General features: G+C 37.5%; 1 protein-coding gene across 1 annotated transcript in view; it reads left to right on the top strand.

Moving 5' to 3' along the window:
• The window catches only part of LOC122908058, a 354,429-nt gene that overhangs the window by 265,380 nt on the left and 69,793 nt on the right, over positions 1-19,256 (top strand). Inside the window, 3 exon segments of the mRNA XM_044250725.1 lie at positions 2,766-2,984; positions 5,029-5,281; positions 10,536-10,699. Coding sequence (XP_044106660.1) covers positions 2,766-2,984; positions 5,029-5,281; positions 10,536-10,699 — 636 coding nt within the window.

The raw sequence follows: 19,256 nt of genomic DNA, 5'->3' as shown, positions 1-19,256 counted from the left end.
CTCAACTGCTGCTGAGATACCTCCTATCATACTAGCTTCTCCTTTGGAAAGATGCTTTTAATCAGGACCATTTCTGGTTGAGAAATTTACTGAATTACTCTAGAATATTTTTCTAGAATAGAATCAGACATGCTAGCACAGGACTTGGAACCTAGTTATTATAAAGATTGATCACTGATGTAACAAAACTGACATTTTGTTAAGCTGGTGATGGTATACACTGATGATATTTACTATTTGAGTGAAGCAACATATGCATATCCTGTTTATATCTCTTTAAAAATAAAAGGAATCACATCGTCTCCTACATTTCTTGGTCTTGATGGAAGGCCAGCCTATTTCAAAGTAGTTCAGGTAAATATGGGAAGAGGGTAAAGCAGTGGATTGAGTATTTGTTATTTTGTGATGGAGGTGCAGGTTTTGCAGTGTTCAGAGTCTTTCATGGCTCTTAACTTAGTCATCATACTGACCCTGGGGTGTGGGTACTGTTAGCATACCCCCTTTCCAATATGAGCAAACTAAGGCATTGAAAGGACTTCTATGTAGACAGACAGAGTCCAGAGCTTATACTTGTAGTCACTAAGCTATGGAAACTCTATTGTATATTCCCTGCAGGGGAAAGGCCGAGGGAGAGGGAGAGGCAGACTCCCCACTGAGCTGAGAGCCCAATATGGGGCTTGATCACAGGACCTAGAGATTATGACCTGAGCAAAAGGCAGACACTTTACCATTTGAGCCACACTGGTTCCTCATGCCTCTACCTTATTTTCAGATACTTCTTCATCTTCTTTCCTGCAAAAACTCTAATTTTAGAAACTTTGAAAACATCTCTTGATCCCAATACCAAACAGAGAGAGGAAACCTGATTGAAATCAGAATACCCTGGATGTAATTATTTTATGTTTAGTTTCAACAGAATGTCAGTATTATATTAAGGAATAAGAGAACTTCAAAGTTTCAAATTCTCATTTGCATACATCCAATGGCATATTAATAACTCTTTATTAATTAATAGCTCATCAATAATTAATGACATTAATAACTCCTATATTAATAACTCATTTTTAAAAATAGTTAACTTTTAACAAGGCATATACAAATAACAAAATCTAATTTTAATAAAGGTCGCTGTGGGTAGGTGAGATAAACAAGAGTATATAATGGATTTTAAAGATTTTTTAAAATAAGTTTATTACTTACAATAATTCATTTCCATATTTCTCTTACAATGTCTTATTGTAAACTACACATAACATAAAATTTATCATCTTAACCATTTTTAAAAATACAGCTCAGCAATGTTAATTACATTTACATCATCATGCAACCAATCTCCACAACTTTTTCATCTTGCAAAATGGAAACCTTATACCATTAAGACCCTCCCCACTCTGACCCTGGTAAAATTCATTCTACCTTCTATCTTCATGAATCTGACTACTCTAGCTACTACATATACGTGGAATCATAAAGGATTTGTCTCTATCTCACTGGTTTAATTCATTTAGCATAATGTCCTCTAGGTTCATGCACGTCATGGCAGGTGTCAGCAGTTCCTGCCTTTTTAAGGCTGAATAACATTTCATTTGATGGACAGTCAGGTGGCTTCTACCTCTTGGTTCTTGTGAATGATACTGCTATGAACAGAGGTGTACAAATATCTGTTTGAGATTCTGTTTTGAATTCTTTTGAATCTATATCCAGAAAGAGTATTGCTGGATCATATGGTAGTTCTACTTTTATTTTATTATTTTATTTTATTTTATTATTTTTAGAGAGAGGGAGAGCATAAATGGGGTGGGGGGAGGGTACAGGGAGAGGAAGAGTGAGAATCTCAAGCAGCTCCATGACCAACACTGAGCCTAATATGGTGCTAGATCCAACGACCCTGAGATTATGACCTGAGCTGAGATCAAGAGTTGGACGTTCAACCAACCGAGCCATGCAGGCACCCCACAGTAGCTCTATTTTTAATTTCTTGAGAACCAGCCATATGGTGTCCCGAAACAATCACACCAATTTACATTCCTACCAGGAATGTACAAGAGTTCCTATTTTTCCATACCCTCCTCAACTCTTGTTATCTTCCGACTTTCTTTTTTTTCTTTTTTCTTTTTTTCTCTTTTGGACAGTCACCTTCCTGATTGATGTGAGGAGATACCTCATTTTGATTTTGTTTTCCATTTCTGTTTACATGCTTCTTTCCATGGTTCCACTTTTATTTAATTTATTTTTTTATTACGATATGTTAGTCACCATAAGTACATCATTAGTTTTTGATGCAGTGTTCCATGGTTCATTGTTTGTGTGTAACACCCAGTGCTCCATGCAATCTATGCCCTCCTTGATACCCATCTCCACGGCCCCTCTTAGTCCTCCATTACAGCAAACAGAAGCTCAAGTAATCTGAGTCCAAGTATTTAAGAAATAATTTTTTTTTCTTTTTTTTTTTTTAGATTTTATTTATTTGTCAGAGAGAGGGAGAGAGAGCGAGCACAGGCAGACAGAGAGGTAGGCAGAGGCAGAGGGAGAAGCAGGCTCCCCGCCAAGCAAGGAGCCCCATGTGGGACTTGATCCCAGGACGCTGGGATCATGACCTGAACCGAAGGCAGCTGCTTAACCAACTGAGCCACCCAGGCGTCCCCAAGTATTTAAGAAATAATTTCATTCCATTTCACTTTCACAATGTCTTTATTATGGTTTCACTTTATTTTACTGCTGGGCATGTACCTTAAGCTCCAAATTCATTATCGCTGTGTTTGTAGCTGTTCTTCCGCTGCCCGTGGTACTGGACCTGGGGGACTCCTCAAGCATCTGCATTTCGTGCTGGTGTCTGTGTTTTCAGAGCTTCAGCTAGCTCAGTGGAGAAGCCAGGGCTTCTGGTACATCATTCTGCTGATGGCTTCCGTCTGGTTCCTGAGGCTCTACCTGCATTACCTTAGCCAGTGGCTGTTCCTCCGGGCCATTTCCACTCCTGTTACAAAGTGAGTGCTTTCCCCTACAAGTCAAAGGGATGTGTTTTCATCTTGATCGGCCAAATGAAAGTGCAAACTCCTCTCAGTCCATTTGCCCAAAGACCTAAAATGTGGGTATGATTTGAAGAGACAAAAATGTCTTTACCTAAGAGCAAGAAGGTCGATTACAGTTATAGTCTCATCTTATGGGCCTGTATAGACAACATGTATCTGGCACATCAATATTTCTCTAAAATTTAGCAGATTCAAGTATGTTCTACCCTCTGAGCAGAACCCAAAAAGGAATTTAGCAGCTGTATTTTATTCTGTTTTGATTTTATCAGAGTGACTCGGGCTGAAGGTATTTTAGAAGTAATGTAAGTGTGATTTATCACCTATGCTCAGGGAGGCAAAGATTGCTTCTTCTGCAAAATGACTGAATTCAAACAATTACCAAACTCAAGCCCAGACAGCTTTCTGGGCCATTATACTCTGGAAAAAGACGACACTTTGCAGGGTATCTCTCCACAAACCTGATTCCATAGACACTGTACATAGACAAACAGATAGAAATCAATAGAAGTAAAATTCATTTTCTCAAATGTAGATGTTGCAGATAAAAATAAAGATGTGTGTATATTTTCAATTAAGAAGATCACAAACAACTTTAAGTCACTGTGGAAAAGAGTATGTGTGTATTTTATATATACACACATAGAGTTTTTGACTGTGTTTTGAAATTAAATCACAAATATATAAATGACCTGGAATATGCACATTTACATATACTAAATTACCATATCTCCTAGAGAGAATTTTTAAATGGATATATTTCTTCCTTTCTACACCCCCCTTTTTTTTCTTGCTCTCTCTCTTTGTTCTTTCTTCTGGTGAGGGATTCCAAAGCAGAAAGGACAAATGTCATAGGCTTGAGCTAGTTGTTTTTGGTAATGCTCTTTTACTTCTACAATTAAAAAAAATTAAAAAAAAAAAAGGAAAGCTCTATTTTTATTGGTTGTTGATAAAGTGGGACTGCAAGAAAAATGTCTTGGCAGCCCAGTTTATCTGATTTCTTAAGCATCAGAAGACCTAAGATAAGATAGGGTATTTTGTTGGCTATTGTCTAGATCTGCAGGCTCGAATCCTACATTAGTTCCATATCACACTGGAGTTATGAGACATGACAGTAACCACAGTGGGGGGAGCATTTCTTCTCCTACTGGTCTGTGTTGGGTCCTCTGCTGTGAAATGTACACACATTACTTCATTTGACATTGACAAAGCATAAGAACAACGCATAAAACTTCCTCCAAAGCATAGGTCAAGGAGTGGATAAAATGAAGAACTCTTTTTTAGTAGAGAGCCGGGAAAAAGGGTATGTGAGCAGAATGTGGCTGAAATAGAGGGGAGGGAAATCTTAGAGCAGAACGAGATCTCACTTGGCCATAGAAAAAGGGTAGCAACACCTGGGTCAAGGCTGCCTGAATGAGTGGGCTCACCTTGGATTTGACCCTTCAGTTATTAGGTTGTGTCAAGTTGTCCCTTTTCAAACAGCTAAGGGATAGGATATTTTTACTCGTAGCAGAGCAGTGTTGTTCTGTATTTGAGGATCTATCTAGAGGAATCACTCAAAATTCATCAGGTATGTTAAGACTCGAAAGAATGATTAGACTGGTTTACATTTCTGGTTTCAGATAGAGGTTGACTCATTACTATGTCCACTGGTATATTTTGCATTCCACACTGCCTACCGGTGACTGTGTATTATCTGCAGGGCAGTTCTTAGAGAATGCTCTGCTCAGTGGGTAGAATTATTTTTCTTTCTATGGTTGCCTATGACATAAGAACAATGGCCAAGATAGAATTTGCCTTCTACTGGAACGGGAGCTCTCATGGTGGTCCTATGGGGTCGGGAAAAGATGAAACCTTCTAACACCCAATTTGGAGGTAATATTAAGTGTCAATTTTTCTATATAAAAAAAGAAAGCATATAAACTGAAAATTATTTTGTATACCTGGTGTCTTGTGTAGTTTCTCTTGTTTACACAGAAGTGGTTGCTTTGTTTTCCCACAGATTCCATTTTTCCCCTTTCACGGTGGAGCTTTGTTACCCAACTTCCTCACTTCAAATCAGAGAAGAGTTGCTCGTGGTTGTGGTGGGACCTTTAGTGCTGAATACAGTGGTACTTCCTTTGGTTCTGATCAGATGGGGTTGTCAGCTACTGTTTGCCTCCTGCCCTGACATCTTGTCAAAGTTAATCATTACCATGGGACTATGGACAGTTCTAGACCCACTGGCAGTGTTTATAGTGGATACTGCCCTGGGGGTAAGTCAAGTAAAATAATCGGGATATGAGTTCTTGACATAAAATTTAGCTTTAGTGCATGAATCGGTTGATGTGGGAAGTTCCAGTAATCATGAAAATGTCAATATTTATCTTAAATTGAAGTTATTAAGTTTTTCCTCATCATAAAAATGATGGATGTCTATTATAATCAACTGAAGTGTTTTTAACAGTCTTAAATGAACATTTGCAGAAAAAGCAGGAAATAATGTTGGCAATCACATTCAAACTAATTGGTGCATTTTCACAATTATTACAGAGAAGTTTTATTTGGTAACTTTTTGTTGGTGACTCTTTTTAGTAATAAAGATTTTCACAGCCAAACTTTATTTAAAAAGGAATCATACAGTAGTTCCTTCAATTGGTTAGGTTACTTCTTTTCTTTGATTTAATACTGTTCTGTAATAAATAGACTCAAAAAAGTAGACTTTTTAAACAATTCTAAGTAATAAATGAAATTTAAAAACTTACTCCATAGGCACTTATTTTGACTTTCATCATGCTCACGGAATAAAAGGAAATCTGAATTTTAACTACATTTTTATACCGTAGAGCTGGCTATGAAACATAGCTCTAAGCAAGAGAGCAAGCAGATGGATACTATAAATACATCAATGTGATCAAACAGTCATTTATAAAATTATCTTAATTGATCAAATACTATTCCATAACTGGTGTATTTGTCCTTTCTAGAAGAAAAAGAAAAGTTCTGCAATTGGTTTATATGTGTCGAGACTGTATCCATTGTGCCAAATAGATCACAGAGGTGAGGCCTTCTGATGGACTCTCCTCATTAACAGTGTTTGAAATGCACTTATAGAACTGAAGACAAATCGCTGTTCAGAGTGATTGGTGAGACCAGGCTCCCCGGTGCTGTGGTCGCAGCGAGGAGGAGCTAACCAAGCCATTGTTTCATTTCTACTTCTCAGGCTGCGCTCTGCCACAGCTGGGTTTCTCCCCCTTTTCTGGGTTTATTCCTCCCCTGGGGATCTTATTAAAATACAAATTCTGAGTCATCAGCTGGGGGGGCTGAGATTCTGCGTAGGTATCTGTAACAGATACCTACGTGATGCCAAAGATGTTGGTATGTGTACCAGATCGCACTGCGACAAGGTTCTAGGCTCCTTACTCTCCCTTTCCTTTTGTTTGCTCGGGGTTCCTGGGGTGTTCTCAACAAAACTGGGGGCCCAGATGCACTGAGTCCATTAATGGCCTCTTAGGCTTTGAGTGAGGATTCTGTTTATTTCTAGTAGCATTACCTCTGCTGGAAATGCTCAGGACCTACAGACAAATGTGATAGTTGACTCTGGAACCATGCAGACCATTCAGCGTTATTAAAAGGACTTAAAGCGGTGCTCATAGAGCCTGCCAGTATATCCAGTTTCTAGTCCTGCTGCTGAGGGTTGAAGGAAGAGCCGGGCACCATGGAAAGTTTGTCAATGTTTGGAAGGCTGACGTGCTTCCAACTCCAGCCAGCAACGACTGTCTGAAGTCTCAGTACCATCGCACACCTTGATGACAGGTCAGAGTAGGTGTGTTTTCAACCCCATCTCTAAGTCACCCCTACCCCCATCATGAGCTGCATTCTGGTTCTAGGCAGATTGTGCTGGAGCCAACTGGGTTTTGTCCAGATTCTGACTTCCCTCAGACTTCTGGTTAGTGAGGGAAAGACCGAAGGATCAAGGTTGGTTGAGCAGGAAGTGTAAAGGGGAACGCTGCTTGCTTTCCACTGGGATCATATTGCATGGCATCTGCCAGTTCCTCCCAGAGGCCTGATAGGCCTATTGAGCACATGGGGTGCCAGTCCAATCTCGGTGCAACCCCACAGGTGAAGCCATTTGGGGAGGATGAGCAGCTCTGTCATCTTCTGAGATCTCATCATAGGAGTGACTGCAGCCCTCCTGGAATGGCTTTCCTTATTCCAGTCAGGTCCTCTAGAGAGATTAATAGCTGAGTGGGCCACTGTATCAAAGACAGCTGACAAAATGAGCAGTAGAAATTTACTTTGGGGCCTCTGATGTAATCTACAGGAAAGTCGCCTCCAGCAGGCCATCTCAGCACCAGTTCGGAGGTCTGTAACCTGATGGAAGCTGACTTGGATTCTAATAGATGAGTAGAGCACCTATATCTTTCTCCACTTGGAAAGAAAAGTTGAAGTCTCGTTCCTAATCTGCATGATTATAGACTCTCCGGTTAGAATCCATTAGGCTTCATTGCAGATGACATCTAATTTTGCTGTCATTAAAAAAAAACCTTCAAAGGTGCAGGTCATCCACAGAGCAGCAGCCTTGGAGTCCACACATGGACATGCCCGTTAATTAAATCAAAATTCACATTTTAACATGAGCTCACCAAGTTTGAGAAGTACTGCTCCAACGTGGTGGTTCTCAAAGTGAGGTCCCTGGGTAAATAGCATCAGTTTCACCAGGGAACTTAATTGCAGTACAAATTGAAATGCAAAATCTCAGACCCCGTACCAAATCTATGGGGTCAAAAAGTCTGGGAAGGAGCCCAGCCTCTGAGAAGGGGCCACTGTGTTTGAACAGCCCTTCCAGTTGATTTGCATGCTCATTAAATTCAGTGAACTACCACTCCACATGCGGTCATAGTTATCATAGATTGAAAGTCACTCATGAGATTCTACTTGCCTGGGTTCATACCTACAGTTCTTTCAGCACTTCCTTTTAGCAGAGAAAGTCAGGGATCACTTGTCCTTATTTGATCCTGATCAGCTAGCCAAGAAAGAGGCTACCTTATTTTACTGATACATTTTGTTCTGGATTCTTTTTTTTTTTTTTTTTTTTAAATGGCAATCCAGAAGGAGATGTGGCAGATGGAATGATTTGAGGCTGACGCATGGGTGGCTGTTGATGTTGCTAATAACATTTTGTTAGTCTCTCAGTTTGCTGGCTCAGAGGTTGGCAATGCATTCCCGGACCCCTGTTGATGAAACAACAATTCCACCAAGTTCATAAATTCTTTCTCTGCCTGAGCCTCAATCTAGATAAAAAGTAGAGGAAGAATTTGTATTGAATGTTTTAATTGATCAGCATGTATTTATTGACTATACTCTCTGCACAGGATTTTAAAAGAAAGAGAGTAAGTATGGCATGATTTCTGTCCTCAGTGTAGACAGATAAGGATAACACATAAGAACAAAGATCAAACGAGGGTAGAATACAAGTGTCTTCGTTCAGCAAATCATTCTTGAAAATCCATTAGACATTATAATGGATTAATGGAAAGAGCATTGACTTGGAGTAAGGGAAAGTGGGTTCTGGTCTCAGCTCGGCCATTTCTCAGCTATATGATGCTGGGTAAGTCAGTCTTCAACTTCTTCATATGTACCACCAAAAAGTAATAACCTACAAATAATAACACATACCTTCCTCATTTCACAATATTGTTGGGACAACCAATTGGAAATATTGAAATATCTAAGGAAATATTGAAATATTATTGAAATATTGAAAAATATTAAATATTATTGAATAATGAATATTGAAAAATTATTGAAAAATCTAAGGCATCATACATATAAACTGAAAGAAACAAGGTTGAGGATTATAATGAAGTGATGGTACTTATACTCTGTGTACAATATACAATGTAAGAGTCATTGCGCATGATCCAGGCAGGAACTTCCAGTCTAGTTAGAGAATCACACACACAAGACTAGTATGGGCAGTATGTGATGAATGCCATGTAGTAGGCATATCACCTGTTCCCTTATATCTTTCAAGTCTTTGTTCAAATGATACCTTTTCTGATCACGGTATATAGTAATACACCTCTATTCCTCTTGTACTTTTTTCTGCTTCATGTTTTTCTTCAAAATGCCATCTTCTAATCTACCATACTAATAACTTAATCTTGCTTACATGTTTATCCACCACCTCCACCCCAACTTAAATGTAAACTCAGGAACATAGGGCTTTTGTCTAATTTTATTCACTCTTCTATCTTCAGAGCTTAATGACACATGGTGGACATTCCCAAAATGAATGTGGACCAAGTGAATGATTAGCACCTGCTGATTAGATTACATTATAGGCATTATGTGTGTATCAATTTTAGTATGTGTTGTCAGTGAATCCCACATCTGTTTCTTTGCCTTTAAGAAATAGCAGAAGGGGAAGATCTAGAATAGGAGAAACGTATGACAACACTTACAGATCTTCTGCCTGAAGTCCAAGCAACAGATTCACATTCCGCAAGGTTGACCCATTAACAAATACAGAATATAAAAATCGAAATTTTCCTGTGGCGGTGAAAGAAACATCAGTTGAGAGTCAGAATATCTGACTTTGAGTCATTGTCCAAGTGTTAAAGTATATTCTGATGTAAGGAAAATATGGATTAACCTGAGTTTCTGTTTTTATTTGTACATATGTGATATGGATTCTTTCTGAATATGTCCATTTAAGCTATACTTATTTATATAATTGTCAGTTTAAAAACTAAAGAAATTCTTCCTTCTTTCTTACACTGAAGAAAACACACTTTATTTACATTTATATTACATATTACTTTCACCTAATACCATAAGAATCATAATTACGGAGCATTTATGTTTTATAAAAATCAGAGGTCAAAGATATCAAGTGTCAATGTTCTAGGTCCTTAACATTAAACATTAGTTTTTAAAGACCTCATTGCCTTATATTTATTTCTAACTCAATATAGAATGTGTTGTCCCTTGTCTAAAAGAATGACTTATTGTTAAATTGACGTAATGTAAACTTTGGTTTTCAAGCTCACATTAAATATACTGATAACTTTTTTTATAATTTTCTAAAATAAGCTACCTATTTTATGCATAGTACAAATTAAATTCCTTTCAAATCTGCTTCAGAGAGAAAAAGATCTTTCCACCATCATATTTAATTTCTTTATATCTTGTGCTCATTAAATTCAGAAGTTAATAGTACATAAATAATACATGGCTTTTACTTTATGAATTACATGTAGAGTATACACATTTAAAAGCTTATAGTGAAAATGAGAAAACACACACACACACACACACACACACACACCAACCTGCTAAACCAGCTATGGAAACCCAGTCTGTTTCTTTTCCTTTATATAGCTGAAGATCTAGTGATCTTTAGTACCTTGAGAATTTAATTTAAAAACAAATATGGTATCATATGGTTTTTATATATTTAAATTCATCTAACTCAATGAATGGTATTTCCATCCTATTTCTTACATTTGTGTTTTCTTTCCTCAGCGGCTTACACATAATGACGAGACTCCTGTAGCTGATGCAGCAAAGCTGTACTGGGTATTTGTGAGAACCGAGCATTCGGGAATTCTTGGTGTAATGCTCACGGTGCTCATTTACATCCTCCTGTTCATTATTTCTTCTTTAATTTTCTATTTGTGTTGTCTCAGGTAAGGTGTTTCAATTCTTTTGGTACTTAACTGTGTTCAGTCTCCAGTCTTGTTGTGCAGTGAGGTTGTAAGAATATGGTTAAAGAAGAGAAGTTAGAACCACGTCTACATGTCTAAGATAGAAATGTCCCTGGTGGGGCACCTGGGTGGCTTAGTTGGTTACGTGTCTGCTTTCATCTCTGGTCATGATCCCAGGGCCCTGGGATTGCTCAGGCCCTGGGCTCCTCCTTGCTCAGCAGGGAGCCAGCTTTTCCCTCTCCCTCTGCCCCTCCCTGTCCCAGTCTTTCTGTCTCATGTGTTCTCTCTCTCAAATACATAAATAGAATCCTAAAATAAATAAATAAATATATATATATATATATATATATATAAAGAAAGAGAAAGAAATGCCATTGGTTATTCATAACATCTATCATGAAGACTGGCTGAGAAATTAATCAACTTTTGGGGAAACATTTTCTCCACAATAGAGAAATTTTTCTGTAAAGCATTATACTGGTTTCTTCAAACTAATGGCCAACAAGAAACAAGGAGTTGTTAATCCCTTGATATCCAATAATATCCTGACAAATTTCCCAGGAAGCTTATGTAAAATTCTTTTTCTCTCTTCCTTCTAATCTTCCTTCCCATTCTTCCCACCCCTGCCAAATCACTAAAAGAATCATCCTTCAGCTTTGATCCTGAATATAGTAGGGTTTTGTTTTCCAGATCACTCACTTAGCAAGCAAGGTGTGTGTGTGTGAGGAAAAATGAGAAAAGTAACAAATTCTAGGCAGTGTAAAAAGTGCTAGAAAGACTTTTTACTCTGTTGATATTTCCCTTTGCTTTGCAGAAGCTTTTGATTTTGAAATAGTCCCACTTGTTCAGTTTTGCTTTTGTTGCTGGTATTTCTAAAAGCCATGGATAGGAGTCCATGAAATCGTTGGCAAAACCAATGTCCTGAAACTGTCTCTTTGTGTTTTTTTAGAATTTTTAGTTTCAGGTCTTATATTTAAGTCTTTAATCCACTTTGAATTGATTTTTGTGTGTGTTATAAGGGTTTATTTTCATTCCTTCGCATGTGGCTATCCAGTTTTCTCAGCACCATTTGTTGAAAAGTCCATCCTTTTTTCCATTTTATATTTTTGGCACCCTTGCTGAAGATCGATTGACTGTATATGCATGGATTTCTTTCTGGGCTCTTTAGTCTATTCTGTTGGTCTATTTGTCTGTATTTATTGCCAATAACATACTGTTTTAAGTACTGTAGATCTGTAATATAATCCAATAACTCCACTTCTAGAAATTTACTCAATCAGGATTTCAAAGAGACATGAGCATTCCAATGTTCATTACAGCATTATTCCACAATAGCCAAGATGTATAAACAACCTAAATGTTCATCAACAGATGAATGGATAAGGAAAACGTGGTAGACACACATGATGGAATATTATTCAGGTTTGAAAAAAAAGGACATCTTGCAATATGCGGCAACATAAACGTTGGGGACATTATACTAAATGAATTAAACCAGTTACAGAAGGACAAACACTCCATGTTTCAACTTACATGAAGTATCTCAAATAGCTGAAGTCAGAGAAGCATAGTGTGGAATGGTGCTTGTCAGGGTCTGAGGGAAGGGGGAAATAGACAGTAGCTTTTCAACAGACATAGTTTCAATTACGCCAGATGATTGAGTTCTGAGATCTGCTGTACAACATCATGCCTGTAATTGACAGTGCTGTATTATTTACTTAAAGAATTGTTAAAAGAATAGATTTTAAATGCTCTTACCATAATTAAAAAAAGAAGTGCTAGGAAGAGGTCAACACAAAAGTCTCTAAGAGCACAGAGAAAAGGAATCAATTCAGGTCTGGAGGAGGATTGGGGTAGCATCCAAACACATTGGTTGAAATACAACCCTTGAGTAATTTTCAAAGTTTTAATATAATCTCAGTGGAAGATAAACAGAGGGAAGAAAGTTCCTGGGCAAAGGGAAGGTGTATGAAACCATATGATCCTGAGAAATTATGAGATATTTGGCCACTCAAAAATATTTTAATATGGCTAGAGTATAGGATATGGGGCAATGGCAGTTGACTAAGATATGATTAGAAGTGTAGTCAAGGACTAGATGATAAATGTCTTGATATCATGTTGTGGAGCTTGAATTTGTTGGTAAGGTGAAAAAACAAAGATTTTCAATAACTTTAATTTTACGAAGATCACTCTACTAATAGAAGGGAAAGTGTATTTAATAGTGGTCAGGTTGAAAGCAGGGAAATCTAGTTACAAAGCCATTTCAATAGTCTAGGCAGCATGTCAAGTGCCTTCACTAAAGAGAAGAACACAGGAAGTGGATAGTTATGGCATATTGAAGAGATAGTTGACATACATAGAACTTTTGGGCTTGTTGGAAATTGAAGGTGAAGGGAGGAATGACATTTAGTATAACCTTAAGTTTTGGAATTGGGCATCCATGGGAGGATGGTAGTAGCATTATCATAGACAGAGATTACATGGAGAACAAATATTTTTTTTTTCAATACAATCAAGAAAGATTTGTTAACTTCTAATATAGCATTAGGTTTGCTTTAACATTTTGAAAAATACTGAAAAATCATTTCTTATAAACAAAATTTCTATTGTTATCTGCTTCTTTAAAGAAGAATAATATTAACATTGTAACTTGTATGAATTTAAAATTTTGAGCTCCTGTAAAGGAATGGCAAAAAGGGAAATACATCGATTACATGTAACAGAAAAGAAAGTTACATTTTTACAAAGGTCATATTTTTTGGCAGTAAATTATAAGAGAAGTTTCTTATATAAGACCTTTTAAGATGACATTGACAATGATTTATAACAAATATAGAAACAATTTTTATCTGGTTCTTTCTTTTTTTTTAATTTTTAATTTTTTATTAACATCTTATGTATTATTAGCCCCAGGGGTACAGGTCTGTGAATTGCAAGGTTTATACACTTCACAGCACTCACCATAGCACATACCCTGCCCAATGTCCATAACCCAACCACCCTCTCCCTACCCCTCTGCCGCCGGCAACCCTCATTTGTTTTGTGAGATTGAGAGTCTCTTATGGTTTGTATCCCTCCCATTTCATTTTTTCCTTTCCTACCCTCAAATCCCCAAGTTGGCTCTCAAATTCTTCATATCAGAGAGATCATATGACAATTGTCTTTCTCTGATTGACTTATTTCACTCAATATAATACCCTCTAGTTCCATCCACGTCATTGCAAATGGCAAGATTTCATTTCTTTTGGTGACTACATAGTGAGAATAAATATTTAGAAGAGATAGTTAGTGAGTTAAATTTTCATTCCTACTGACCGTAAGGTATCTTTGATATTGTCAAGGGGAAAAACACCGTAAGAGAATGGATAGATGAGTCTAGAGCTCAGGCAAAACTACAGAGACAGTTAATTCATGTGGAAGAAGTCTTGAGTTTCATTGATTTGTTGAGTAAGAGGTTCAATTGCAAGGGACTGAGTGAAGGACAAGGACATAGAGTTAGGACTTACTGACTTTTTTATACACAAAGCTATGCTATACATGGAAAATGCCTATAAAAAGCATTTTTTTTTATTTTTTTAAGATTTTATTTATTTATTTGACAGAGAGAGACCAAGCAGGCAGAGAGGCAGGCAGAGACAGAGAGAAGAGGAAGCAGGCTCCCTGCCAAGCAGAGAGCCCGATGCGGGACTCGATCCCAGGACCCTGAGATCATGACCTGAGCCGAAGGCAGAGGCTTAACCCACTGAGCCCACCCAGGCACCCAAAAAACATTTTTTTAAAAAAGAGTGTTTAAGAGTGCCTGGGTGACTCAGACTGCTAGGTGTCTGACTCTTGGATTCAGTTCAGGTCATGATCTCACCATCTGGGATAGAGCCCCACCGGGGACTACATGGCAAGTATGCAGTCTCCTTCAGGTTCTCTCTCCCTCTGACTCTGCTCTTGTCCCCACTACACGAGGATGCTCTCTCTCTCTTTCTCTCTCTCTCTAAATTAAGTAAATAAAATCTTTTTAAGAATAGTGGTTTTTAAGCATGAGTTTGTTTTGAATATATTTGTATGCATATGAAAATTCTAAAATGGAGAAAAATGCTGTAAATGGTTAACCAAGTGAGGATAAATGCACAAGGAGGTCTCTGAAGACATGAGGGAGAGAACATACGGAGACAAACCCAGGATTTAGGGGAAAAAATCCTGTCCCTTGAGGTGATAAGGAAAGAGATAAGGTTGAGGCAAAAGCATGGAGGTTTGTGGCAGGGCACTGAGGGAGTTTGCATATGATAGCCAATATAATTTTCTGTGAAATGGGAGGTGAGCACACTCCTCGATTCTTCCTTCTTTAGACCAATGACACAGCTGCAGTGATGTTACAGTTGCTTTTTTGGGGAAGGAAAGAAAGACTTTCCTGATCATTCAGCTTTCATTTGACCACTAAGTTGTCCTGTGGCCCTCTAGGCAAAGATGTTCATTTGTTAGATTTCAGACATGTTCTTGTGGAACATGGTAAGGATGGTGCATATGGGTAGATCTTATAAGAGGCTTTACATGAAGCATGACTCAATTATTTAAAATGACTAGGGTTCCTTGGGAATTTAAAGAAATAAAATAGTACATTATGTACGATTTTGGAAGCTTAGACTTCCAAAGGATTAAAAAATTATCAGATAATGTTATATACCATTTATTTCAACATCAGTACATCTCTTCTCACTTAAAATAAGGTGAGTGTTTGCAACCATGCATTTCTTTGTCCAAGGTTCACATTTTTATTATCAGGATTACTTGTAAAGTATGAAAAAGGAAGCATAGAATTTATGCACCAAATAACTAGGATTTAATATTTTGCTACCTAAAACAAATGATGGTTTGCTTTAAAATACAACAGAAGGATTATCCCACAAGAAAGCATGGACAGGAGGAGTGAGAAGCTCTGTAATGGAGGGAAAAATGATTAGGGAAAAGCAAAGACAGATGAAGTGTTCATACATCATAAAGAATGAGCCTGAAAAAGTCCAGGAGGGATAAACAAGTTTTGTGCACTCTCTCAGCATAGCCCTTCACTGTCTTCCATGCTTATCCTGTCCAATCAGTGCTAGACATTCTCAGTAACCCAGGTTTTGCTAGTGTTTTAGAAGCAGATGCTCTTCAAATGTCTTTAGGTTATGATAGAGATAAAGTAATCTCCCACAGGGAAAATACCTGTATTTTTTGTATGCATAAAGTCATTCTAATATGTCAGCTGAAAGATCTCTTTACTGATGTTTGCACAACATTACTCTCTAAAATGGTGAGCTGAGTGGCTCTGTTCTCTACAGCAAGCACTACCACCAACAGAGGCATCTGGTCAGTGACATGGGGTTTGCTCTGGCATAAAAGTAGGCAAAGAGTACAGAAATCCTAAGATCTCATCTTTGTGAAAGATGCCAGTATGAATTTGTGTGTGTTGACTGATTTACGTTAGCATTCTTAGTCCAAATATTAAGGCAACAATCCGAAGTCTCCTGGGCTTTTGGATCAGTCCTGTCAAAACATGTGATAACATGGCTAGTATTATAGGAACACAAAGGAGATCAAGTCTGCTCTGTAGGCTGTTAACAGAGAATTTTGTCTAGCTCTGGGCCCCGGAAGCTCTACATTGACTGATTGGATCTTATTCCTTCAAGAGCCTGAGTAATTTATTGCTGAAGGGTTTCTACTAGAAAAATTCTACTCCCCATAGTTCTAGTAGGAACGTTGACCTGTGTGAGGAAGTTCTTGACCTGAGTGTAATTATCTGAACTGAATTTTATAGCTTAAAAAAAAAAGCATTACTCTTTTAAATGTTTTTTCTAGGAAGAATATGTTATTTAGGAAAAAAAGGGAAACTACAGAAGAGAGTCAAAAAATCAATTTAAAAACACAAATAATGTCATCATCTAGACAAAGCATTGTTAATCATTTGATAAATTTATTCCGATTTTTCCCATGTGTATTTATTTTTACAAAATTGTAATTATTCTGTAAGAATAACTTCGTATGTTGATTTTAAACTTAATAATATTGTATGATAAATACTTTCATATTCTTTACTTACTTCAGGAACATTTAATGCCCTCACACTATTTTATACCAGAGAAGCAGTATAAAATATTTCAATATTTCTTTATTCCTGGATAATAGATTGTTTCTCTTTTTTGTGCATTTTATAAATAATTCTGATGAACGTCTTAAGACTCAGGGTCTTGGGATGCCTGGGTGGCTCAGTTGGTTAAGCAGCTGCCTTCGGCTCAGGTCATGATCCCAGCATCCTGGGATCGAGTCCCACATCAGGCTCCTTGCTCAGCAGGGAGCCTGCTTCTCCCTCTGCCTCTGCCTGCCATTCTGTCTGCCTGTGCTCGCTCTCTCTCCCTCTCTCTCTCTGACAAATAAATAAAATCTTTAAAAAAAAAAAAAAAGACTCAGGGTCTTGTTCGCATTTTAGATTATTTTTGTGGAGTATCCTAGAGACCCAGAAATACTGTTTCAGACAATATGATGTCTCTAAGACATTAGATAATATTGTAAAATTGTGTTTTAGAGAAGCTGAATTTATACTTCTATAGAAGTGAAAGGAGGATCTGACCAACTCATGTTCACATCATGTGATAACCTTCCTTTTAAATCTCATAGAAGACATGCGATCTCATCCTTTTCTAAAGGTGCATTCCTTTGTTTCTAGTTACTAGATATTCTTAGTATGCTTATCATTCACTCATTTGTATTTCCTCTTTGTGAATTGCCTTCTAAATGTCCCTTTGGCTTTTTTTCTATGAGTATTTAAATGTGTTTCTTACTGAATTATAGGGTTTTATATGTATTTTAGTAGTAACCCTTCTGTCATGTTTTAATGGATGTTTTCTCCATTTGACCATTAACTTTTAAGTGTATTTTTGACTTTTTAGGAAAACAGATATTATAGGGGTGCCTGGTTGGTTCAGTTGGTAGAGCATGTAACTCTTATCTTGGGGTTGTGAGTTTGAGCCCCACATTGGATGTAAAGATTACTTAGAAAAATAGGTATTATTATTCATATACAGTAAAGCCTTTTGATAATTAGACTTATTTAAATAGATCTTCAATTAAAAAAAAGATCCTTCCTCATTCAGAAATGTTTTAACTATTTACTTCTAATTTATGAATTTGGAATTGATTCCACTCCCACCTTTTCTTCAGCGAATAGAGGGATCTCTTTCCACCCCACCCCAGACCCTATCTATAGCTGCAAGAAGCTGGGTCAAAGATTATCTGAACATTTCCTGATACGATATTCTCTTGTAATATCGTACAGATATTACAGTAAGTCTAAGTCATTAACTTGCTGTAAGTCAGTCTAAGTCATTAACCAGTCATTTGACAAATTGGCTTTTTCTGATACCTCTAAGATAGAAGAGAGTGAAATGGTCTACCACAACTTCTATTTTCATTTGGAACTGGTGGGAAATGAGGCATGTGAGGTTTGACCAATGGCAGGCTGGTGTCAAGAAGGTATATGTACTTGGATGAAGTGTCAGGTACATATTGTCTTATTGACACAGTCCAAATCCCTGACATGGGCTTCTTTTAGGCCACCAGAATGAGAAATTGCCTTTCCTACTTCTATGTAAATATTCACATTTGATAGGGTAGGTAATGTGAAGGAACCAGTACTTCTCTCTGTCAGGATCCTGCATAGTCGATAAAATTCTCACACTTGTTAGTAAAATAATTGAACAAAAACCCAAATACGTGAACACAAAGAATGACTATTTTGCTTTGCTTCCACAAAACAATGAGGATTACACGTGGAGAAAATGGTACCTCAAACTCTCCAACCACGTATTTAAAATGTTACGTAACATGAAACTCTGGACTGTGGAGAGCAAAGTCGCCAACTCTAGAATTCACCATTGTCTTTTCTGTACCTAGAAAAGCGTCCAGAACACAATAGACATGGAACAAATGTTTGTTCAATTAAAACCATGAATAAATAGAGGAAAATATTTTCTTAATGATGAAGACAGACCCCTTTCAAATAAAATATGGCTCACAGACTGTCTGTCCAAATGACTCTAGCTCCCACATCCCTTTCATTTTGAATGCTCCACTGGAATATAATGAAGAATTGTGAAAAAAAAAAATACATGAAGTTCCTATATATGTCAATCTAATGCATCCAAGTGATTAGAATAGATTTTGAATTTGAACTCCTTGGCAACACCCAGTGCATTGCAGTGCAATGCAGTGCAATTATAGTGCAATGCAGGAGGAGGAGTCTAAGAGAGTCACAGTGATGTGCAAAACATTTAAGCACTGTATGCAAAGCACTGTATGCAAAAAATAATCCAGAGGACCCAGTGTATCTAAACATAGATACACAATACTTTGTCACTCCTGTTTTGCCAGTTCTCTGCTCTGACTTGGTGTTTCTAAAGCTCAATTCCACTTGCCCCAAACTTTGTTCTCTACCACTCTCTCCAAGTAGTCTTTTCTTTTCAACCATCTGATGGTAGAAGTGCCTCAGCCCTTCATCTGGCTTAAGTGC

The sequence above is a fragment of the Neovison vison genome, chromosome 1 (assembly GCF_020171115.1).
Source record: "Neovison vison isolate M4711 chromosome 1, ASM_NN_V1, whole genome shotgun sequence".
NCBI classification, from domain to species: domain Eukaryota; kingdom Metazoa; phylum Chordata; class Mammalia; order Carnivora; family Mustelidae; genus Neogale; species Neogale vison.
Note: the sequence above shows the minus strand (reverse complement) of the source record. Positions and strands in the feature narration are given on the sequence as shown.